The sequence below is a fragment of the Scardinius erythrophthalmus genome, assembly GCF_964197995.2.
Source record: "Scardinius erythrophthalmus genome assembly, chromosome: 2".
Lineage (NCBI taxonomy): Eukaryota > Metazoa > Chordata > Actinopteri > Cypriniformes > Leuciscidae > Scardinius > Scardinius erythrophthalmus.
The window spans coordinates 57,948,119-57,973,748 of record NC_138222.1 but is presented as its reverse complement, the minus strand read 5'-3'; the positions used below and the strand labels follow the sequence as shown (position 1 = coordinate 57,973,748).

Below are 25,630 nucleotides of genomic sequence, written 5' to 3'. Positions count from 1 at the left end.
CTGCGCTCTCCATGATGACGTCGAAGTAGTTATCATTCAGCAAAGGATTAATTTATTTCTAACCCTTGCATTATCTTTACTACTAGATATATTTCTGGAGATGAGAAGGAAAAACCCGCCTGGAAAAACTAGTGCAACATGTTGCTTTCATTATGAGCGCGCTTGCCGCGGCCGCGCGCCTACATTTGAAATAACGACCTTGAGCGCGGAAAAGACGCGATATGTGAACGGCCCCTAGAAGCAGACGTCTGAAATGAAAGGCAGGAACGGCTATTTATTTGGCTTTAGACTGTTACATGAAAATTTAAAAATGAAATGTCATAATTACAATGTTTTGAGAGTTTACTTATGTAATTGTTGCATTAGGCTATGCATTAATAAATGTTTATTGATAAGATCTAGCTATTTCATGTCTTTTCATTTACAGTAGCATGAACGACGAGTAGTCGAGTAACTCGAGTATTGTTTTGATAAGAAATCGACTAGCAGAAATCAGTAGTCGTGCAACCCCTAGTTTGTGTGCCTCAGCATTTCTGAGTGAACACCGCTGGTTTACTCACTATTTTAAAGTGTACTGTCGATCACGTGATATGACGTCATGACGTGCAGCTGACGTTACCTGAAAAATCTATCCAAGATGGCTACCCTCTCGAGCGACGTGTTATCAAGAATGAAACAACTTGTAACCAAAACACTTCAAAACTACTTTGCTTGTTGTAATATTGTAAGAATATCATATTACACGTGATATTTGACTGTTAGACGAGGCTATTTTTAAGTTGCAAGCGCGGTGCCGCGGGCGCGATTGCCGTCAGTCCGCCTGCTAGTTACAGAATATCCTGTGTAACGTTAGCAGCTACTGTTAATGTCGTGGCAGGGCAACGTTAGTCAATAACTCTTTTCAGCAAGCGATAGTCATTCTGTTTTTGAGTGTGTTGCTGCTGTTTGTGTTAAGCGCCCTGCACTGGCAAGTTCAATGTGATGTTATCTACATGCACCCAAATGAGCTAGTGGCTAACGTTAGCAGTTATGTTAACTTTTACTCAAACAAAGTTAAGGTTATGGACATAATAGTTACCGAATAAACTATGCAAGTTTTTATTAAACCTTTGCAAACGTCTTTTCATTATAGGTTTAAGTGGAAGGAGTGCAGTGAGCATCCCCAAAATCAAGGTGACTCAAATGTTAATTTAGGCTGTAACTATTTTTCACCATTTCTTTTATTTGGAGCCTAATTCATTAGCATCAATCAAACGTCTCTTAAAAATTAAATCTCTTGCTGTCTGTTTTTGTGTGCATGTGCAGGCCAGACCTACATTGTCACCAGAGAGCAACTTTATCGGCAAGTTACATTCAGTTGAAATTTTGTATCATTAATTTGTAAAGAGGTTGATTGCATAATTTGACTGGTTTCATATTGATTGTTTTATCTGTGCAGGTGAAGGACTTCTTGGGGAAATGGCCGGCTCTTCGGATTGAATCACAGGTAAAAACAGACTCACTTCTCTTTTCTGCCACTCTTCACACATATTTCTATGCCAAATTTTTAATATGTATCACATTCAAATGGAACAGCAAATGCCACTATTCACTGTGTGTAAGAACTATCACTTTGCATGTGACCATGTTGCTCAACAATGTTGCATCACAAATGTGTTTTCTGTTGCAAATCGAGTATTAGTCTTTTTATATTAGTAGTCTTAATATATATATTTATATTAATTATTTTTGTTTGTTTTTGTTTTTGTAGCTTTGTGCTGAGTTCCAACGCATCACAAACGTCAACATACGGAACCAGTTCTATGCTGTGCTTGACCAACACACACCTGCACTGGTGGCCTTGTATAGGCAGAAGGCGGCACGAACCGGTAAGATATCAGAGGCGCTGCGTGGCATCTTTAAGATTTATGAACTGATATGTTTTGTCTCTTATGTTTACTGTGATGGCCAACTTATTCAAACTGAAAATTCAGTTTTGTGGTTCTTGCAGATTGTGAATACATTTAAACGCTTTTTAATTTCAAACTTTACAGGAATCTGTAAGGTGCCTCCATAATTCAGAGAACAACCCACACAAATACGATCCACAAACCGGGTAAGACTGCGTATTGTATACTGTAAATGTTAGTTTAATCTACTACTATATGGATTTGAAATACCAAAACTGAATTTCATTAATGATGCCTGCAACTTTTTCCCCCAGAATAAATTCATCACATAACCTGGCTGTGACCACTGTCTATGAAAACTATTTCATGAGAATGATTGGTCGCCATTATGATGATCAGTGTTTTCTTTAGTTGGACAGTTTGATGCTTGGCTTTTTATGCGAGTTTGTGGTTTTTGTAACAGTGTTTACCAAAACATTTAATTTGTTGTAAGCCAGAAATAAAGATGATCAGGTGATTTTTATCATCATAAAGTAGAATAGTTCAATAATGTTATCCCTGACCAAAAGTGGCTGTTTGTTATTAACAGATAATAATCACCAACAATACTTTCTCACCACAGATCAGATATTCTGAGTTTTGATTTTTAAAATATATTATGGGAAAAAAAAATTAAGACACACAGAAATCTAGAATCAACATATGAATTTCAAAAATGGTGACATCCCTTGCGCCACATGTATTGCAGCATGAAACATGACTCCATTGCTGTGATTCACATGATGATTGTTAATGATTCTTGATGTCTGTTTGTGTGCAAGAACGTATTCAAATTTCAGAATATCTCATCTGTTGCAAGAAAGTACTGTTGGTGATGTAACAACTGAGACCAGATCAGACACACTTATTTGGTACGTGTACCATAAAAACTTTCAAACTTCTCTGGGATCTGCATCCCATCCTCCAACAAGACGGTCTCCATTACCCGGACAACAATCAGATAAGGTTTTATGGGTGTTAAAGAATGCAGGCCAAATGCAAGAGAGAGACCATGGAAAGACAGAAACAATCTGCAAAACGAACTCTCCTGCATTCATTTAACAATGAACTGACCAACATGAAATTAACATACATTCCAGAACATTTTGTGAATGATTTACTGGCTTGGGTACTACTATGTATATACATTGATATATATATTTGATTATACAACCAAAACGGGACTCTCACTTAATTCTCGCTGAGAAGGAGAGATAAACCTAACTTGAATGGCTTCAGATGTATGTATGAGTCAAGTCAGGTTTGTTTTCTCATATAGATTTAATAATCAATTGATTCTCATTTTTTAAACTACAAGTTAATAGAAATTATTTGTTCTAAACAACAAAAAGATATGGATTTAATAACAGATGTTTCCCATTAAGAAACATTATTTAATATGTATACTTATCCAGGATCTAGTAAAAAAAAGACATAAATCATTTCCATTACATCAATATTTATTAACTTATTATACATTACTTCCACACATCCACAATTTCAGTACTCAAGTGTCAGATTTTTAACTTCTAAGAGGTGGCAAACATTGACCTTAGAAAACAACCCAGATAGCAAGCAACCATCGAAACAATGTTTAATCAATGTTAATATGTCAACATTAACTGCATTGAATCAACATACATTTTTTTAATTCCATCCAAAAAAATCAATGGTAATGGCATTGAATCAATGTTACAATGTGATGTTGGCTCAACATTATGCTTGCACTCTCAACTATAACAGCCTGAAATCAACTGGAAATAAAAGAAGACCATAAATCTCTTAAGATCTCAGCAGAAGCTCTTATTGAGAATTAACAGAGGCGTAGATGTTTTATTTAAAAAAAAAAAATCGCCATTATGGTGATCAGTGTTTCCTTTAGTTGGCCAGTTTGACTCTTGGCTTTTTATGTGAGTCTGTGGTCTTTGTAACGGTGTTTAACAAAATGCATAATTTGTTGCAAAGAATGGCAGAAGATGATCAGGTGATTTATTTTTTAGCATCATAAAATAGAAAAAAAATCACCTATCTTATCCAGATCAAAAGTTGTTATTTGGTATTAATAGATTATATTCACTTTAATGACATTAACTCAAAGGGGAAATATTAATAATAATCCATAATTACCAATTATGATTAATTATTAATATTTGGGTCAGTTAATTAGATTAACTTTGAGGTAAGCTAATTAATATTACAATCAATTAATCAGTTCCAATGAGCTCTTTGATTATTCATTTATTCTAAGAAAAGTGTATCTTTCATCGTCACTGAAAAATAATTATTCCTTAGCATGTACAGAAATTAGAGCATACTGTAACAAAATCGTAAAAGGGACTTTGTATGCAAACAGAGGATCAGAAATCAAATTCATAATTGTGCACAAGTTTTATTAACTAAATCACAAACATAAATAACACTAAACAAACATAAATACATTCATACATCCATACATGCATGCATAGGTAAAGGGGTGAGTGATGTGGAACCGGAAACAGGAAATAGAACTATGGAGCACAATCTATTTTAGTATAAAAAAGAACCATCAGCTTATTTCAGAGCACCTCATTAAATGTATACCTTGCATGGTCAATTCTTGAAGTGGTTGAAGATTGAATTCATCGGTCCTTGAGTGTCAAAAGTCACTTTATGAGTTGCAATAATTTCTTCTCCGTTGGATTAAGGAGATTGTATTGTCGCTGCTCTCATGGCTGAAATGCAGATTGTGCATTTCCCCCCACTCCCCCCCCCCCCCACCCCGGGGAATTTTTCACTGAAAAGGTTATTTGGGGAGTTTCTGGACAGCTCGTGGCTCTGGTTTGTACCATTTGCATCAGATAGTCTGGTTGGTTTGGCCTGCTTGGGAGTTGAGGCTGAACTTTGCTGTGTGTGTTTGTAGTGATTCATGTTTTAGTGCACATCTCCTTGATATCAGCCTTCATGGTGGTCAGATTCAGTTCATTTTGTATCTTACTGTTACCTCTAATTAATTGTATGTAGCCTAATCTTAAACCACAATGTATTGGACAATAATAGACAAAAGCGCATTTATTATTTGTTGTGAGGTGAGAAAAGACCCAGTAGCGAATGACAGTCAAATAGTCTTTTAATAGAATGTAAATGCCACCAGCAGGGCGAATAAACAGAAATCTTCTTGAAAATAATCACAACAGAAACAGCCAAAACATACGGCCAGTAATCATCAACGGAGAAATCATCTAGAATACGAGCTTGGACAGTGGTCAGCGTATGCTCGGGCACAGCTGGCGGCTAGCCTCTGGTCACACAGGAGACTACACAGTAGACGCACAGCGGGGATCTGCAGCAGCACAGTCAAGCGCAGCACTAGACACAGAGAGCTGGTTAGAGCATAAACAGTATAATACTTGCAGCTAGATGAATCCCCGACAGGACAAGGAAGAACGGGTGTGCAACAAGATACTTCTTTCATCAGTAGTCAACGAACAATCTGACAAAGAGGCAGGTGGCAGAGAGAGGAGAAGTAGTAAATGTAATCAGAGAGAAAAGGGGACAAATTACCCAACGCTATCTCATGACCAGTTCATACCAATTCGTAACAACTTGTACGATTTGTAGATTTAGGGTCGTGGTCAGTCATTCGTACGAATTCACTGTATTAGCCACCTCATAAAATTCTTACAAATTGCCGTGAGATCGGGTTGGAACTACCACATTCAACTGAGCGCTATTACTTACTAATTTGTTAATCAGAGTTTCTTAGTTAAAAGTAGTTACTAAAATATTAATATACTATACGGTTATACGGGGACTATACGGTTATCCGGACCACACAGTGACGGGTAGGTTTAGGGTAGGGGTAGGTCATCACATATTTACAGAGAAAAATCCCGTGTTTTCGTTTCGGTCGGGATCCGTGTAAAGCAGAATGCTTGAACTGCACAGCTGGCACGTGTCAGTGTCAAATAACGGTGCTAGTGACCTAGAAGCCCACATAAAGAAAGTACAGGCTACAAGAGAACATCAGGAGGATTGATTTTTTTTTTTTTTTTTTTACTGAAATATTGTAGTAGATTTTTTATTTTAGTAGTAGATTTTTAACCTATGCTATGGCCATGAAAAGAAATAGTGTCATGTAAAAGTTGTTAAAAGCTGAATTTTTTTTTCTATTAGTATTCTATTTTTGCGGGCCAAACATTTAATGGAAAGGATGTATTACTTTATGTATTAAAGTACAATAACATAGTTGCAAGGTTGTGAATGCATTTGTCAAGTATTTTTTGATGCATTCACCCCAACCACGCCCCCACCCCTTAACCACGCCTCCCCCAAACCACTCCCCCGTCATGTTTTCTGAAAACTAAAATATGGTCACCCTAGTCACGTCATCTATCCAGTGGAGGATTTAGCAAATCGGGGGCCCAAGGCGAAGGTAGGCTATGGGCCCCTACCCATCCAATCTTTAAAAGAGAACGAAAAAAATATGTACCGACTGAATGGTGGATAGGGAGGTAAAGCTAATCTACGGGGAAGTAAAGGTTAGAGAGGAGAAAAAAACGTCCCCTTTAAACGCTGCATACACTTATTTACTCCTAAACAGAAACATGTTACAATGTTTACATGGTACAATTTCTGGTAAGCTATGTTTTTTTTTTTTTTTTTTTTTTTTTTGCTTGGCAAATTTCACCATTTCGATTCAATTCTTGTGATTTGATTCAATGACTTATTTGGATAAATATTAGGTAACGTTTCACACGACAGGCGTTACTTTTTCTCAAGAAAAAAAAAAAAAAACCTATCAGCTGGTATAATTTAAGGTTAAAATAAGTAATATAGTACACATATTTAGCCAAATACTCTATAGCCCTTTTTTTCTAGCCAATTAAATGGCTTTCCTGAGGTAAATGTTATGTGACGATTGTTCTCCAGCTGTTTTACCTCTTTCCGCGGTTGAAAAACACTAATTGATCGATATTATGAATAAGGAATATAGGCTACATTTCGGTAAGTTATACGGTATCTTTCAACATTGTTAATTCGTGTTTATTTACTATTAGGTATATGATCAGTTCTCGTGCCGCTATAGGAATCTGTCACATCACATTAAAACGGCAAAACGGTAGGCCTATTTATTGTTTGAATTTCGTAATAGAATTGACAGAATCTCAGGGCTGAGATTTTTTTTTTAAATATCATGATTCATAAACTGCTCAGTTTTGTCTGTCGATCTCCGTGTCCTCTTTGCTTCACGATTTTTCTGTGCGTTGGACGTTGTTGTCCTGATCTGTAGGCTATCCCCAACAGTAGCCATAAAAAAGTTTGTCATCGTTGGCAGCGTTCCCAAATACTTATCAGCGTCTTTTCACTTTTTTTCTTTTATTTGAGCCGCTTGGGTAACTTCGAAACTTTACATTTTCGCGTTTAGACTCGTCTTGCTCTGGGGATCTATTTCCCAGTCCTCCTGTTACTGCGTGTTGTTTATCTTTCGTGCCGCGCACTTTTTCGGACTTTTTGCTTTCCTCCCGCTTCCTCCTTTTTTCAGCACCGCTTGGGTAGCTAGCTTCGCTTCATTTTTACTCTGTCTACTACTCTGTACACTCTGTCTGTCAATCACTTCTTTATCTCCGTCATTTTTTTGGCACAGCCTTGTCACTTTCACAGATGCGTAGTAAAAGTGAGATAATGGAATAGTCCAATGTAGTGAGGCGGGGGGGTCGCCCCTCCTGTTTGCGACACTAATGATTGATGCCATTTTTCGCAAATGGAGTTTTAGAAATATATAATTTGAAAAAATGTAATTCTTTGTCTCTCTCTCTCTCTCTCTCTCTCTCTCTCTCTCTCTCTCTCGGGTAACATTTTTTCATATATGCTGGGTACAATTAATAATATAAGTTATCATCATCTCATACATCTATTTTGTATCTATTTTAACATAACCATATTTTGTCATTAAAGGGTAACTAAACCCCTGGGCCCGTATTCATAAAGATTCTAAGAATCCTCTCAGAAAACTCTTAATTTAGCTTAAAAACTTTTATGTAGGAGTCTTAGCTTAAGAGCGATTCGGGACCGATCTGAGAGCAACTCTGAGTAAGGAAAATACAAAAACTTTTATCTTAGTGAGGAGGCGGGGTTGACCCCGTTGCTATGTATGACACAATCTTTTGAAGACTGTGATTGGTTGGTTGTCCAAGAAGGAAAAAAAAAAGTGATTTTAAGTATAGGGTCTATTCTAAGCCTCCACTTTGAACTTACATGCGTAATTTTTCCTATTTGATCGTTCTCACACACACACACACACACACACACACACACACACACACACACACATATATATGTGTATATAAATCCTTTTTTTATTTACCATGCTGTTGATTTCCTATAAGGTATTTGATTGCTTAGAATGATAAAAATTGTTCCACTCTTTCCAGTTACACTGACTGCTGGCATGTCTATTTAAGCAGTGGTTTGAATGTTGGTTTTAATGTATCAAACATGGAATTTTCCCAGTTGCCAAATATCGTAATGTAGTGATTACTTTCATTTCGGGCCCTATGGCATTTCTGCACTGTGTCGGAGATATTAGCGTGTCTCTAAAAAGATCTGTCACAAACATGATCCCTGCATGATCTAATTTAAAGCGTCTTATTAACTCACTGTCATCTATTGTCTGCAACACATTTCTTCTCCCTCTTCGTCTTTCTGCCATTTTCTCCTCTGCTAAAGAAACTCTTAAGCCTCTTAAAAGTCCTCGTCCGTGCTCCTAACAATTTTGACCTTAAGACCTCTTTTAAGGGTTAAGATGCTTTCTGAATTACTTTTTTCTTTACTAGGAGTTTTTCTTTAATTTTAAGAGTAAACGCCCACATTTCTAAGAATTTTCTTAGAATTTTGTCACTAGGAGCTACTCTTTGCATTAAGATTCTTTATGAATACGGGCCCTGGTCAGAGCCTGACTCCACCCACTGGCAATATTTGAAAAATGCTGGAAAAGTAGGCAGAGCCCAGTGGAGAGGGGGCGTGCATCTGAGATGTATCTCTCTGTAGGCAAGGGCGTGGTTAGCTGGTACTCTCTGACCTCAGAGGGTACCACAACTTCCAATAGGAAAATTCAACTGCAGTAGCCACTGTTCAACCTGAAGAGGGCAGCACTCAGACGTTTTTACACCATATTTAGTCAAATTAAAACACTTTAAACACAAATGTCAAAAAAAAAAAATAATACTTGAATCAATGAACAGCACTAATAAAGCCCCATTCTTACAGATCATTAACTAAAAAAAGTTGGTTTAGGGTTTAGTTACTCTTTAAACCTACTCTTTAAAGTCACTCTCTATACTATAGCAATGCTCTCCCACAAATTTTAAGCTATTGTTACTGCTCTTATTTCCGTCGTTGCTATAACAGTGGCAGTGGGTGGAATAGACAAGAAATGTGCAGTTTTCTACCATCTTGCTAATAATGTTTCTTTAGTCTTCCGGCAAGTCTTGCAGACTGAACCCCTGCAGGAAATCCACCTTTACAACACACATATGGTCTTTTCTGTAAAAATGACGCTACAATGGGCACTGCTTTTTTATTTGAATGATTGATCTTTCCTGTTTTATACATCAGTTAAGATTCATACCTAATGAGTGAATTCTATAATGAGATTAATTAATCTTAATTCAATAAAAAAAGTGTTGTGGAGTGACTTTCACTCGACTTTGTTTTCTGTGCTTATTTCCCCCTTTTCAAGGAAAAAAAAACTTTTTGTTGATTTGTTTATTTACTTTATTTTAAACCTATGGATATAAGCACATATTAATTGTAATAACTGTATTTTTGACTAAACATAATATAATGCACCAGTAACATGCTTCAGTATGTTTATAGAGTACATGCTATGCTGGAGTTTATATGGTATTTCTCTTTGGTCAAAGACTACAGATGTGTGTTTCTCAGCTTCATCCTCTGTGGCGTTCATGGTTGTATGGTGAGCTCAGTCTCCCCGTACACATGTCTGAGCGCAGCACAGTCTAGACTCGCCATCAGTTTAGTAGAGCCGGCCCGGCGGGGACTGAATGTCTCCGTCCACGTTATAGAGGTGCCTGGAGAAATCAGACTGAAAAACACATCACACACATCAGAATGACACAAAACATGCAGTACGGACTTACATTCATGCATTTGGCAGATGCATTTATCCAAAACAACTTGCATTGCATTCAAGGTATACATCTGATTAGTTCATGCATTCCCTGGGAATCAAACCCATGACTTTAGTGATGTGAATCTCACATAAAACATGTTCATGTCACATTTCACTCTTACAAAAAGAGTTGCGTTTTTTTGCACCGCACATTATTCTCTACACTAATTAGTGTAATATGGTAATTTTAACATATATGTATTTTACTTGCATGCATTGCATTTAAAGTCCAAATGAAATCAAAATTGACCCTATTTACTTTGTTAGCGCATATTACTAGTCTTATGGTGAACAATTAATCTGTGCAAGTTAAAACACAGAAAAAAATAGTTTGCCGTCGTAATCTTTAATCAAAGTCTGAAAAGTTACTTCTGGTCTGGAATGGCATCCCTTCTCTGATGACGTAGGTTTGAAGAATTGGTTTGGGAAATGCTTAATCACTCCCCTCAAACCGTTAGTCTGTAATGAGCGAGAGATGGAGAGGAGGAGCGCTAGAGTAAAACCCTGCCCTCTGTTCAATATTCCGTTTCACTGGGAAATACGTCACAGCACTGGAGAAAAGACGTTTGCAACTTCCGGTTCACGCGGACTTTAAAATGTAATATGTACAGATATGTGCAATTTCGATGTAATGGTGTCAGTCTGACAGTGTTCACCTGTACTGCTTGTATTTGAGGGACATGATTCCAGGACCCTCCATACGCAGATCCACATTCTCCAGACTGAACTTAAACGGGTTGGTGAACTCGACTGAGACATACATTTCCTCGCTCACTCTTGGAGAACCAGTCACCTGTACAGAGAGACATAGCAAAGAGACAAGAGAGAGAAAGAAGAGAGACATGAACTAGTCTATAGTCTACCAGCAGAGGGCAGCAGATTCATTTACATTCAATTATCAAAAGCAACTTACAGTCCATTCAAACAACATTTTGTCAGTATGTGTGTTACCTGGGAACAGAACCCAGCTTATATATATATATATATATATATATATATATATATATATATATATATATATATATATATATATATACATATATAAACTTAAAATCTCAGGGGTCCCTCAAGTAAATAGGCCTATTTTAGGTCAAAGGGGTTTGTCTGACCAAAAAAAAAAAAAAAAGGAAATTTAACTTAAATTTAATTTCAATTAATAAGAGACCAAATACAGTTAATATGATTAAACTTATGATATCATTAAACTTCAAATTTATATAGTTTTTATATTGTTTTATTTGTATATAATAATATACAAGTATAATAATACGTTTGATTAAAAGGTTAATAATCTTAAAATTATTTTTATTATCTATACTTTAGCTTTTTCAGTTCCCTCATCAACGGCAGTTTGGGAAACCCTGGTTTTAATGTAAATGAGAGGTACAGTAACAGTAATAGTAATGCCTGACCTTCACTATGAGTTTGGGGTTGTGCATTGTGATGACTTTCATCGCTGTTATGATCTGACCCGTCTCTTTAATCTTTCCTGTAGCGATGAAGTGGATGTTTCCCTGTTCCACCAGTTTGTGCATGTAGTCCTCGCCGCGCACAGACACTTTCTCCTCCTTACCTATCGCCAGCAGGGGGAGCATTAAAAGCATGAGTATAGATCCAATCATATTACACTCTCTCCTAGGGCTGGGTTGATTAATTTCTCGATATTTCTCGATTTGAATCAAATCACCTTTCTATGTAGGCCTACTGATATCGTTTCTTTAATCAAACCAATAAATTACAATAAGCTTTGTGCTGTAACTTTTGATGTGAAACAAAGTCTTAGCTTTCAAATTCAGTCAATTTTATTATGAATATTACCATTTTGGCACTTCAATGTAGCGTGACAGATCGCTGTTCAAGTTTGCTAAATATATGAATTAAATATGAATTATATTTTTACTTAACCTGTTCTTCAAAATTGAATGTGTTTATATAAATCTAGTTATGACAGCCACTGTGTAAATGTTTATATTTTTAAAAAACTAGTTGAAACATAATTATGTCATTATTACTATAACGTTATTATAACAAGAACAGTAACAGTTTGTATACAAATCAGGACCTTTAAAATTATATTAATGTACCACCTGACATTATTCCCTGTACAGTTACAAGCATTAGTTGAGATTTTTTCTTTCCTTGACATGTACTGTAACTGATAAATATTCACATGAATCGATATCAAAACGAGAACTTTTGCAAACTTGTGAATCAATATTGAATCGAGAAACTTGTGTACCCAGCCCTCCTCTCTCCTACGTGTACTCACTCTGCAGTGGCTCTAGTTTCACTCTGGGTGTATTAAACACAACCTCGCCGCTCGGGACTCCGGTGTAATACACCACAGTCCCGATGATGTACACGTCTGCACTGCGCCGCTGGTCGCTGCGGTTGTTAAACTGCAGCGTCACGTTAAAGTTGTCCCCTACGCGAACGTCCAGATTGAGGATCTCCACATCCACATCACCCTTAGGAAGAGAGGATTTCTCCCTCTGACAGCCGAACTCCTCCGCTTTCTCCAGCACACGGCGCTCCTCTGGGCTCCCTGAGGGAAGAAAGGTTTAAAATGGAAGTCGATCCTGGTTATCTGACATTTACATCCAAGAGCAACTTCTCTCACCTTCAGGAAACTTGTATTGATTGGTGATGTCTCGACGGCCATCGTGCAGCACGGCTTTGGTCAGAACCATGCGGCCCACGTGAGAGGTATTGACCTTCACCGCGTCCAGTGTGCCATCTTTATGTCTACGATAAAAGACCACGTCACTGTTCACCTGCAGAGAGAGAGAGAGATAGATTAGGTGAATGGATAGATAGATAGATAGATAGATAGATAGATAGATAGATAGATAGATAGATAGATAGATAGATAGATAGATAGATAGATAGATAGATAGATAGATAGATAGATAGATAGATAGATAGATAGATAGATAGATAGATAGATAGATAGATCCCTAAGGGTTAAAAGCAAAAAGGACTCTTTGACCTGGTATTAAGATGCGTTTTGGTCGATCGGATCACAAGTGGACAGTGCTAAATTCAGGTGTAAACGGGTCTAAAATAATTTGAGCTCGTCCACTTTCAAACACTTCCAGAGGTTGTGGAAAATGCATTCGACCGGATTGTCGGCTGGAGACCCAAGTTTGGTTTGAAGATCAAAAACATACCAAGCACAATGTTCTCTCACCATTCCTGATATCTAACACACACTCACAGCGTTCGGCTGATCTTGTGGCTGTCAGAGCAGAAACTAAAGCTGATGCTCTCCGTGTTTTTCCATCGTCTCCGGTCGTGTTCATATGTAAATTACACAAACTTATTTCGTCCATTAAATTGAAAGATCTGAACCCAAACATTTCCTGCCCATAGACCCTCCCCTTGAAGAAATCAGGACAGAAGTGGTTGAAAGTGGACAGAAGAGACGGATTAAAACACCAGGTGTAAATGGGAATGCGTCTCTCTCGTCTACTTGTGATCCGATCGACCAAAACTCATCTTAATGCCAGGAGTAAATGAGGCCTGTCACATGGCTTGCATTACCTCAGCGAAGACAAAAGGGGCATCAAACGGGTAGCAGATCTGACCGTGTTTAATGGCAGCTACTGATGCAGGACCGCACCTGAACATACCTGACAGAAGAACAGCCTCAGTGACATCACAGAACAACAAACAAATGCTGTGTGTGTGTGTGTGTGTGTGTGTGTGTGTGTGTGTGTGTGTGTGTGTGTGTGTGTGTGTGTGTGTGTGTGTGTGTGTGTGTGTGTGTGTGTGTGTGTGTGTGTGAGAGAGAGAGAGAGAGAGAATGTCCTACCATCACTTGTCTCCTGTGGCGTAGCGTCCACAACCTGCCATCCTCCAAAGCCAGAGGGCAGATCAGCTCTCGCCATGTAGCACTCGTTCCAGCAATGATAATTCCTGCAGAAGAAGATAAAGCAAGTCATTTACTGCATAAGCCCCATTCTGCAACAGGGTGAGAGATTGACAAGGCCTTGGGGTAAAAATACTGCGAAAATGAACAAAAAATCCTCCTCAAGTTCAAGATAAGTGGACAAAAAAGCCTTGTACAAATTAAAGTGAAATAAAATGAATGAACTGCGTCAAGTGCAGCATTACATCATGATGCAGGGCGTAACTACAGTATTATTACAATATCAATATTATGCAATTGTGTTAATACATGTGTGCCATATATAAAACATTTGATCCAAAACAAAAAAATTTTTGTGAAATTGAAATTCCAAATGTGTTACCATGACGTGTTGTATGTATTTTTAATTAATTATACAATTTTAACTCATATTTAGTTATGTACTTAATGTATAATGCATTGTAAAGGTATTCATAATGTACTTTATAAAGCATTATATCTTTTCATAAATAATTGTAACCAAAGTTAAATGCATTATAATATTTGCAGATTCTGAAATGTGGTGTTTTTCATGTTTTTTAATACATTACTCTTTCTAAAGGTGTGCTTGATGATTAAATAAGTATTATCATGTATTATAACTGTGGTTACAATAATTCATGAGACCATACAGTGCATTATAAGGTACATTGCAAGACATAGTTAGAGCATTAAAATACTTGCATAATGCATTATCTATATAGGCTTTAAGTAAAGTGTTCCCAAAAATTGTACTGCTAAATTGCAGGCTGTAAAAGAGCACAAACCAGATGGAATCCTTGGTGCGATTCCGGTCCACTTTTCCGTTTTCGTCCAGAATGATGTCCATCTTCAAGTTTCCGTCATTGTCGTGGGCGGAGAAGAAGTTTGTCACGACCCTGCTGGGGATCCCGAGACAACGCAAGACTGTGGGGAAGAAGGAGATGATAATTCATCTCATTTCACAGCTCTCAGAAATGCTCGGTTCTGATTGGTCAGTTATTCGCCAATAATGACCGTTGTCAAAAGTAACGGTTTATAACAATTGTTTTGTGCACTGTAATGGATTTTAAGATAATTAACAGGTAGATAGATAGATAGATAGATAGATAGATCCAATACATCCAATACAAGCTAATACAATGTAATGTAATAAGCTAATACATCCAGCTGGTTGTTTCCCCTTCAGCGTGATACAAGACCACAAGATCACCCTGTCAGGGTTTCAGCGATAACAACCAGCTGGATATACATTATCCCTTACATATAGACCGGAGATCATGTGACCTATAAATGAACGTCTTGTCCTGTTGAAGTGAGCTCTCACAGGAGTTGAAGACGGCAGCGTAGACCCAGCACTGGCTGTAGCAGACCGGCGTTCCTTTGGTGCTGGCATAGTCCAGGAGGATCTCCACGCTGCCGGTCCAGGACGTCGGCGGGACGCCATACGTGTAATCTCCACTCCAGTTTCCCACCAACACGCCGTCGTCATCACGGGAGTTCAGCTGTTTTGAGCCAGGGAAGAAGTGAGCTCAACAATAACTTCATGAAAGTTGAAAACGATGTGTTGTTTCGCCAACAGCACACATTATAAATCATCATGTGGAAATTTTAAAATGCTGTGTGTTTTTAGTATTAAAGGTGACCTGTGATGCAAAATTCACTTTTACATGGTGTTTGAACGTAAAATAATAAAAATCCACACACTTCTCTTTTTATTCCCCCTAAATCATAAGCGGTGTCTCAGAACAAGCCGTTTGTAGATTCTAGCAATGTGATGTGAGAAATGCCTAGGCCCCGCCCACAACTTCTGATGGACTCCGCCCTATTAGCATAGACCCCGCCCTCAGTGAGCTGTACACAGTCCAGCATGTTTATCTCCTCGACCAGGGCATTTAACAGCAGTGTTCAAGTAAGAAATGAATTCCTTTTAAAGCTACTCCCTAGTGAAAAAAGTAGGCTATACATTATTGTATTTGAAATATATTCCCTTTTTCAATAGTACATTGCAAATATACTAACAAAAATTGTTACTATCTTTAAATATATTAAAAGTATATTAGCATCATGCTTTTTCCTGATTTCACAATACAACTTTTAACACACTTTAAAATAATTGTACTTAGGTATATTTTCTGAAAATATATTTTAGAAAAAATATACTTAAAGTGAAAATTCATTTTATTTTTTTTAAAGTGTATTTATTTGCACTTTACTTAAATATATTTTAAGTATATTTTTTAACTGTGTGCTGGAAATGATCATTGTAACAATGCATTAAAGTATACTTTCAAAATACATTATAGTAGCCAATAGTATATTGTACGAAGTTCTATTTGTTTATTAATGCTCATTTGTTGTTGAAGTCAAAGTGTGCAATTTGTAGCATTTAGAATAAGCCAAAGGTATTATTGAGCATATACTTTTTACTCAAATATAATACACTTATGCTATATTGCTTGTGTGTTTCGAAGACACTCATAATGAATTTGTAATGTACTTGTAACACAAATAAAGTACACTTTAATATCACTAATCAAGCATGTAATTAGTCCCTACACAGGCATATACTAAAAGTATACTAAATATACTTGAAGTTGTTCCAATTTAGCACACAAAAGTACACAAAATACACTTCAAGTTATGCTTTACTACAATTTAATTACAAATAAAATATACTTAGTACAAAATTAGTTGTTCCAAAATAGCACACTTCAAGTAAACTAATCATTGACACACTTGAAGTATACTGAATTAGTCTGGCTGCAAGTTTACTTGTGGTTGTTGTTGTTTTTCCACCAGGGCTAGTTAATAAAGAGCAGTGAGTGATTTTCTGTTTTTCTGTTGTTGTTTGATTCATATTCACAGCAGTAGGTACTGCATTTTACGCTCACCATGGCCGAGGCGACGCGGGTCACTTTAATGACGTCACCACGGTTGGACAGCGGCATGTCTGCTTTATCCAGAATGAACAGACAGGCATCCAGGATACCAAACTCAAACTAAAAAACAAACAAAATACAGAAAATTGCAATATTTCTATTCATAAACAAGAAAAATATTCTTACAGCCTTTTAGTTATAATTAAGGATGCACAATATCCCTTTGTCATCACATATCAATACTTACTTAAGATAATAAAAAATACTAATATTTAATAATGCTATTAAATGTCATTTTTAGCCAGTTTTAAAATAAATGTCCATCACACTGTACATTATAAAGTTGTACTTATAAAGTTGTGCATAAAATCACTTGTTGAATATAAAATTGTTTTTTTAATACATTTTTACTTCATAGTATAGAATTTTGGTAACAGTTTACAATAAGGTCTAATTTGTTACCATTAGTTAATGCATTAACTAATGTTAATAGATACAACTTTTGATCTTCTATATGGGACAAATGAAAGGCACTCGGTTATTCCTGAACATTAGAGAAAATTAAACACATTCATCTGAACATTTAAAGAACACAAGGAAGCCGCAGCAAACCTGTCCGTAGTTCCAGGCCCGTTCGGACACATCGTCATATGCTCCATGATAGATGATCCCCAGCTCGTTCATAACACACTCTTCACGCTCCTCCTCATCGTCCAAGAACACGGGATCAGCTTTCAAAGAAACATCAGTTATCATGCATCACATCTTCTTCTTTTCCTTAACACATGCACACAATTTCAATGCGCACTGGCGTCCATATGTTTCAAAAACAGAACCTAGCCTATATAATATGGGTTGTTCTCCCAGAAAGAAAGAAATGTAAAACCTGATGACCACGGGTTAAAAAGGATGTAGACGTCGGTGCTCGGGTCCCTCCTGGTCCTGCGGATGCCGTAGGGCGTCACCACACCGATATATATCAAGTACTTTCCCACAATGCACTCTGGTGAGGGTGTGATGCCCATCGTGACAACATTGTCGCTGGTCTCTACGACCCGACCCCTCCAGAGACTCTGTCGATCCGCAGTGGGGAAGACGGGAATGTAGGTGCCCTTACTGTACTGAGGACTCGGCCCTGGTGCACAACGACAATCACAGCAAAATATTAGCATTACAGGCTTCATCATTATGCACAAATATTGGTAACACTTTACCATAAGGTTCATTAGTTAACTACCTTAGTTAACATGAACTTAGCATGAACAATACTTTCACATCAGTAATTAATCTTAGGTTTAATTAATTTCAACATTTACTAATACATTATTAAAATCAAAGGTTGTATTAGTTAACATTAGTTAATGCACTGTGAACTAACATGAAGAAACAATGAACAGCTGGATTTTTGTTGACTAACATTAACAAAGATAAATAAATACTGCAATAAATGTATTGCTCATTGTTAGTTCATGTTAGTTAATACATTAACTAATGTTAACTAATGAATCTTATTGTAAAGCGTTACTTTTTTAAAAGTAAGTGTAAGATTTTCCAGGAGAAAAAAAGTTTTTGAAAGATGTTCACCAATGCTGCATTTATTATAAAAACAGTAATATTGTAAAATATTATTACAATTTAAAATAACTGTTTTATTTAATTATATTTAATGTTATCAATGTTGAAAACCGCTTAATATTTTTGTGAAAACTGTGATGCATTTTTTCAGTATAATTTGATAAACAGAAAGTTCAAAAGTGCAGCATTTATTTGAGATAGAAACATTACAAATGTCTTTACTGTCACTTTTAATGCATCCTTCCTGAATAAAAGTAGAAATCTTACTGACCCCAAACTTTTGCATGGTTGCGTATGGCAAAGTCTGTTCGGAGCAACTATGTTTTCTCAAAAAGGTTTGCCTGGTCTGTTTGTTAAAATCATTTTCCAGGAAAGAGAACCTTGCTCAACTAGCCATCAAGCTGACTTCCCTCAGCTCGTGTGCTCAGTTTCCTTAAATATCAGTGGCAATGTGCAAATATCTGGGTGTGTAAATATTATCAAGAAAAAAAGAGAAGTGCACAAGGTTTTGTCACTGAAGGGAAGTGTGCCAACGAGAAGGGAAAGTGTTGATGGTGCTCAGAAGTTGCAGAACAATGGCATCTCTTGTGAAATTTCACTGTCAAATACATCCAGAAAATGCATAGAGAATTACATTTTTTTGCTGCGATGGACAATATGCCTCTTTAAATAGTTCTTAGGTATTGCAAAAGGGGGAAACTGATCATTTAAGCAGAAGGAAGCTTCAAAAAACATGTACGCTCTTAAAAATAAAGGTTCCAAAAGAAGAGCTTCACAGCGATGCTGTAGAAGAACCTTTTTTGGTTCACTAAAGAACGTTCACTGAACAGTTCTTAAAAGAATACATTTTTACTTATTAGTGTGAAGAACATTCTAAAAACTCTAAAACCTTTTCTACTTTAAGAAGCTTTTGCGGAATGAAAAGATTCTATGAATGTTAAAGGTTCTTAATGGAACCAATGCCAATAAAGAACCTTTTTTAAGAGTGAAGAATGATTTAATAAAAAATGGAAAGACTTCCAGATTACCAATTTGAGATATAGTGGCGCTCATTTACACAATACTCAATTTAGACTAATAAACATTGGAATTTTGACTCACGTAAAAAAAAAAGTGCTTTTTTCAATATTTAAGTATTAAAAGCGCTGATCTATGACCCATATTTATGGTTTATTCAAGCCAGTACTGGTCATTATCAGCAGTATTAAAGATTAGTGCAAACATTTAATATGTATTGATCTGCAAAAAAAAGCAAACTTTTACCAAAAAGTTTTGTACAAAAGCTTCACTAAACGACCCAACGCGCTCTTTTAACACGGACATTTAAAAGGACAGAAAGATGGATTTTTGCTTCAAGTGATGGGCTAGGATTAGGTGAGAGAACTTATAGTTAAATTGTCTTGATGTATGTGTCGTTTTCTATACATTGTCTGTCTATAAGTGACCAAAAAGCCATTTTAAAGCAGTTCAAAAAAATTGTTATGTGTGCCTCCATTTTAAAACCCATCATTCACCACCCACTGTTGTGAACACGTTGAGCTGAATTCTCTGAAGACTCACCTATGACAAACTCAAGTGCAAACTTGTCTTCGGCCGGTTTGTAGGGCCGATTGAATGTGATCTTGATCTGGAACTCTTGAGCCCGACGCACGATGAGGAAGTCGCTGGAGTACAGGTGTGTGTGGTGCTCTTGTTTATTGAGCTCTTGAGGTCGTTTCAGCACATCCACGTCCCAGACATCAAGATACTCTGAGGGACAGAAACTGGACTGTCAACACATTCACAAAGGCTCAACCATCAATTAGCCTTTTTTACAATAAATAATCTACAAAAACAGTGGCATGACTCTCACAGAGGATGTCTTTCATTCTTTTTCTCTGGGGGTTTGAAGGGAAGAGGACGGCAAAAAAGTCAGGATGTTACAAGATAAAAGTGGTGTGCTTCCTGCAATAAATGTGAGGGACCAGAGCTCACTGTTATCTGGTGGAAGTGGTAAACATGCAGGAAACGGTCTTAGTGATCAGGATATTTGTTTCAGCTTTTCAGTTGAGGGCTTTTGACTAGATAAGACCAAGCAAATATTTTAGTAAACAAAGAAACGGTACCAAGTGTGTCTGCATTAATTATTACTGATAATAAAAGTTTTTGAATTTGAGCATGTAACGCAAAAGAACCTTTAAAACAAAAACTTTTTCATTTCAAATATTTGTTCGTATCAGCCAATTTTCATGTCTCTATTCATCACCATTACATTTTAATTGGTTATGCATAAAACATTTGCTTTAACTGACAATATTTTATCATGCTTTCACTTTATATGTAGTTCATTTTAAATGCTTTATTCGTTTTCATAGGAAATGCTAAATTTATGTGATGTTGGGATATTTTTCACTGGAAAAATAATGGTGAGTGTTATTTTAGTATTATTCATATACTAGTGTAGTGTTTATTAATATTTTTATTAATCTATTAATATTTTCAGTTATAATTTAACAATTTTGTTATGTGCTTATTTTATTAATTTATTTGTAACTAGTTTATAATTAATTTATTTTTTATATCAGTTTAAGTTTAGTACTTATTTTTCTCAAATCCTAATTTAAAGATTTTCTAAAGTTTTTCATCTACTATTTTATTTCAGCTTTATTTCAGGCTTTAGTTAACAATAACAACACTGATAATAATGACGTCATATTTAAGTGAGAGACATCGCTTTTTTTAAATTAAGTTTCTATTACAGTATTTATCTCCATTTTATTAAGTTGACACTTTAGTCTAACTCAATAGTTCTGATTTGGGACAAAAATAGAGATACATTTTACACAGACAAAAATGAAGACAAGAATATTAATATTGATGATTGCAATAACCGTAAAAGATTCTTAATATGTGATTTATTAAAAGGGATACTACTGAAATTTACTCTACATATCATTTCTTACAGTGACAATATTTACATATTCTAGCACTTTAAAATGACCATGAAATCAAAATGGGCAATTCTAGATTTTTTAAGGAATATTGCATTGTTTATTATACATTATTTATCCGTGCACATTGTTTTTAAAATTCGTGCCTCATAATGTTGTATCTAATCTCTTGCAGTGACATCTCTTTTCTTCTCTGATGAAGAGGGCGGGGCAACCTGTCAATCATATGAGATCCACCAATAGCAAACCACACCCATCCAATCAATTCCCCATGGATAAAATCAACATTTATTCCCGCCCTACATTTATTCCTGTTCGAGAAGCCGATAAAGAGTACAGATGTTCTCATTCTCACCATTGAGTGGAGGTGGTCCTCTGGGCATTAACATGAAGGGCTCAAACTCCTCCACTTTCCCCTCCTGTTGGTTAGAGCTGGCTTTGGCTCCTGCACTGCGCCCGCGGTGGGACACGCGTTTGGGGCGTACGGCGGGTGTGGTGGCGGGTGCGGCGGCGGGGGGTGTGGCGGCGGGTGCGACGGACGGTGTGGCGGCGGGGGGCGGGTTCTCTCGGGCCTCTTGATCAGCCATGGCAGGTACTGGAGTGGTGGCCATTAAACTGAACTCAGAAACAATGCAAACAGGTCAGCTGCACACATCACATACAGACTTCAATGATAAAACAGTAAAAGAGCCTCTTCTTTTGTTTACACATCCATGCATTTTTATAAAATGTTGCAGGAAGGGTGTCATTCATGGCATCTGTTTTGCATTGAGGATGAAGCACCGCATGCACACAAACACAAACTCAAAGCATGTGCTGCACAGTTTTATTGCAGGATTTGGCCTTTCTTCCTTTGATTTACAGCAGCATATGAAAAGTCCAATGTAGAAACGTAAGCTAGACTAATGAGGAAGATGCAGTTTGGCTTTTCTTTCTGTCTTTCTTTGAAAAAGTGGCAACACTTAAGGTTTAAGGTTTTAAATATTAAGGTTTCGCTGTAAACATTAGTTAACTGTAACAGTTAACGTGAACTAACAATGAACAATACTTCTACAGCATTTATTAATCTTAGTGGTAATTTTTACATTTACTAATACATTTTTAAAATCCAAAGTTGTATTTGTTAACGTTAGTTAATGCACTGTGAACTAACATGAACAATTAGATTTACTAATTAAGGTTAACAAATATTAATAAATGCTTTTAAAATATATCGCTCATGCATTGTTAGTTCATGTTAGCTAATGAATTAACTAATATTAATAAATGAGACCTTAATTTTGAAAGTGTTACTGAAAAAGTATCTGCTTGACTAAATTAGTGTTTTGTCTTTTATTTTGAAATCTAGAAACTTAAAAAAAATTGTGGAAACAAAATGACTTGCTTACAACTGTTTAAAATAAGTAAATAAATAAATATTATTTCTAAACCAGATTTTTTTTTTCTGTACATTATAGTCGTCATGAAACAGAAGTTGTGATGGCCGTTTCTGCACAATTATGACGTATATCTGAGTGAAACTGATTCTCGAATAAGAATAAATGTAGGGCGGGGCTTGATTGATTAGTTGTGGTTTGCTATTGGTTGATCTCATGCGATTGACAGGTTGCCCCGCCCTCGTGTCAGTAAACACATCATCAGAGAAGAAAAGAGATGTCGCTGCAAGAGGGAGGGGAAGTTATTTTGATTAAAGATTATGAGGGCAAATGAAATACAAAAAAAAAAAAAGAATGATATGCACAGATAAATCATTTATAATAAAAACTTCAATATTAAACAAAAAATAAGAATTGTACATTTTGATTTCATGGTGACTTTATGAACACAATATGGGAATAAGTACAGTGTGTGTTTTTACACAAAACCTTGTGATTCCCTTTGGTGCTGCTGTTAATGCAGGCGGCATTTTCCCATCCAATTGCCTATTCCTGTGTTTCCCTGGCATTTAAATGTGGAAAACTTATTTTTATGATAGGCTGCACAATGGCTGCTTTTACACTGGCAAAATGTGCCACCACAGACACACAAACACCTGTGTGATGGTTACATAAACTGGGCGTCTGCTTGAATGAGGTGTGAAGTTTGAGGAGATGTTTGGCCCGTGAACCCCACCGGAGCCGTGAGTAACACCTCAGACACAGTGAAGTCTCTGTTCACTTCTGAACCACTTAAACACACGGCAGAACACACTTTTCCACAAGTATCTTGGCGAGGTAAACTAGACGGAAAAGCTGATTCTAATTTAAAAAAAAAGAAAAAAAAAAGAAAAAGAGTTTGTCAATATTTTTTTTTTCTGCGGTTATCACGTAGATATAAAACAGATGGTGGGACATATTAAAATAGCTACGTTTTGCAAACTACACGGAAAATTGGCTCTGCATGTAAACACTCAGACTTACTTTCACAAACACACACATAAAATGCATTTGCAAACACAAACGTGTCTAAAATCCAGAATATAAATACATCAATCACTTAAAATAACTTTAAAATTCAAACACTAACAAATTATCTTTAAAGACAATAACTTGTCCTTTGCAATTATCCAGTTACCCTCAATCAATTTTTGTGAACATACATACACACACACACACAGACACAGACACACACACACACACACACACACACACACACACACACACACACACACACGTATAGGATATCCATGCACTCATATGATTTCACAAAAAGTTAGTTGAAGGGATTTGGATAATTGCAAATATACACTAGTACCTTTCCAAAGCTTTGGGCTCAGTGTCATTTTTTAAAATAAGATATTAATACTTATATACAGCAAGGATGCATTAAATTGATCAAAAGTGACAGTAAATACCTTTATAATTTTATAAAAGATTTCTATTTCTAATGCATCGCAGTTGAACTTTCTATGCATCAAAGAATCCTGAAAAATGTTATCCACACAAATATGAAGCAGCACAACTGTTTTCAACATTGATAACAATAATAATAATAAATGCAAATCATCATCATAATTTCTGAATGATCATGTGATCATTGAAGACACTGAAGACTGGAGTAATGATGCTGAAAATTCAGCTTTGATCACAGGAATAAATTACATTTTAAAAGATATCCACATAGAAAACAGTTATTTTAAATCGTAAAAAAATATTTCCCAATATTACTGTTTTTACTGTATTTCTGATCAAATAAATGCAGCCTTAATAAGTACTCAAACTTTTGAACAGTAGTTGTCAATTTCCATCTTCTAGAGTGAACTCTTTACTATTAAATATGTAAAAGTAAACTAACCTGGTTTATGTTTAGGCAGAAAGGCGGCACTGGTCTGCAGACACTGGAAGCTGGAGTCCGGGATCACACCAGGACGACTTCTGCCTTCACTTTTATATAGGGCTGGAATAACTGTGTGTGTGTGTGTGTGTGTGTGTGTGTGTAACCTCATGGTGGGTGTGTCTATGTATGCAGATTAGCATGGCATTATAAAGCACTGGGTGTGTTGTGTATGTGTGAGATTAGAGTGGAAGTGCAAACCACTGCGTGTGTGTGTGAGTGTGTGAGGCTTGTAGTGACCAGAAATGAGGCCATAAAGTGTAGAATGTGACACATTGTGTGACACACACTCTTTAGGCAACGACTCAAAACACGCAGAGACACTTTACAATCAATGCCTAAAATATTCAGTTTCATTTTTTTGCAAAACTTGCAAATGCTATATTGCTGTACAAAAGGCAAAACATAGTAACTTTCAATAAAAATCATAATTTTACTGATATATAACTGAAATAGTGTCTCTTAGATTGTGATCTGATAAAAAAAGTTGAAAAATGTATATAAAAATCAATCATAATAACATCAAAGCCATTTTTTCTAAATCCCAGTGCTTCAAAATTACTGGATATTGCCTTTGTTTGGCAGTATAAGTACAGATATGATTTATAATACTGAACAGTTTTCTGTATTTCTACAGTAAACCATTACTTTTCATCAGATCAGTCTCTTTGCTTACCAGTGAAAAACATCTAGACATCCTTAAAGCAAGATATATTCACCTGAGAAGCAAACGATGATGCATAAGATATTAAGCACAGAATATAAGAGCATTTCATCTTGTTCCATTTTCTCACTGCATTATGGCTCTAATGGGCAGTTTGAGTCATTGCTTCAGTCATTCTATATGGAAAAATCCCATTTTGCCAATGTTTCTGAGGGAAAACATGCTGTTCAGACCCCTTCGGATGCTTTGGGAGACTATGAGTCACAGGCATGAGCTCACC

General features: G+C 36.3%; 1 protein-coding gene across 1 annotated transcript; it reads right to left on the bottom strand.

Moving 5' to 3' along the window:
- Positions 1-9,469: 9,469 nt before the first annotated feature.
- f13a1b (coagulation factor XIII, A1 polypeptide b) lies at positions 9,470-24,790 on the bottom strand. Its single transcript, XM_081391662.1, has 15 exons — positions 24,648-24,790; positions 21,730-21,989; positions 20,005-20,193; positions 17,756-18,004; positions 17,482-17,600; positions 16,882-16,989; positions 15,315-15,492; positions 14,776-14,914; positions 13,913-14,016; positions 13,642-13,730; positions 12,719-12,872; positions 12,368-12,643; positions 11,511-11,671; positions 10,755-10,891; positions 9,470-10,011 (listed from the first exon to the last, which is right to left on the bottom strand). Exons 2-15 carry the CDS (start codon positions 21,983-21,985, stop codon positions 9,870-9,872), a joined length of 2,301 nt encoding a protein of 766 aa, XP_081247788.1. The 5' UTR covers positions 21,986-21,989; positions 24,648-24,790; the 3' UTR covers positions 9,470-9,869.
- Positions 24,791-25,630: the final 840 nt, after the last annotated feature.

Coding starts and splice junctions, on each gene's coding strand:
- f13a1b (XM_081391662.1), bottom strand. CDS start 21,985: ATGGCCACCACTCCAGTACCTGCCATGGCTGATCAAGAGGCCCGAGAG. Junction 20,194..21,729: donor AGGACCACCTCCACTCAATG/GTGAGAATGAGA, acceptor TCTGTCCCTCAG/AGTATCTTGATGTCTGGGAC. Junction 17,601..17,755: donor TTTTAACCCGTGGTCATCAG/GTTTTACATTTC, acceptor TTTCTTTGAAAG/CTGATCCCGTGTTCTTGGAC.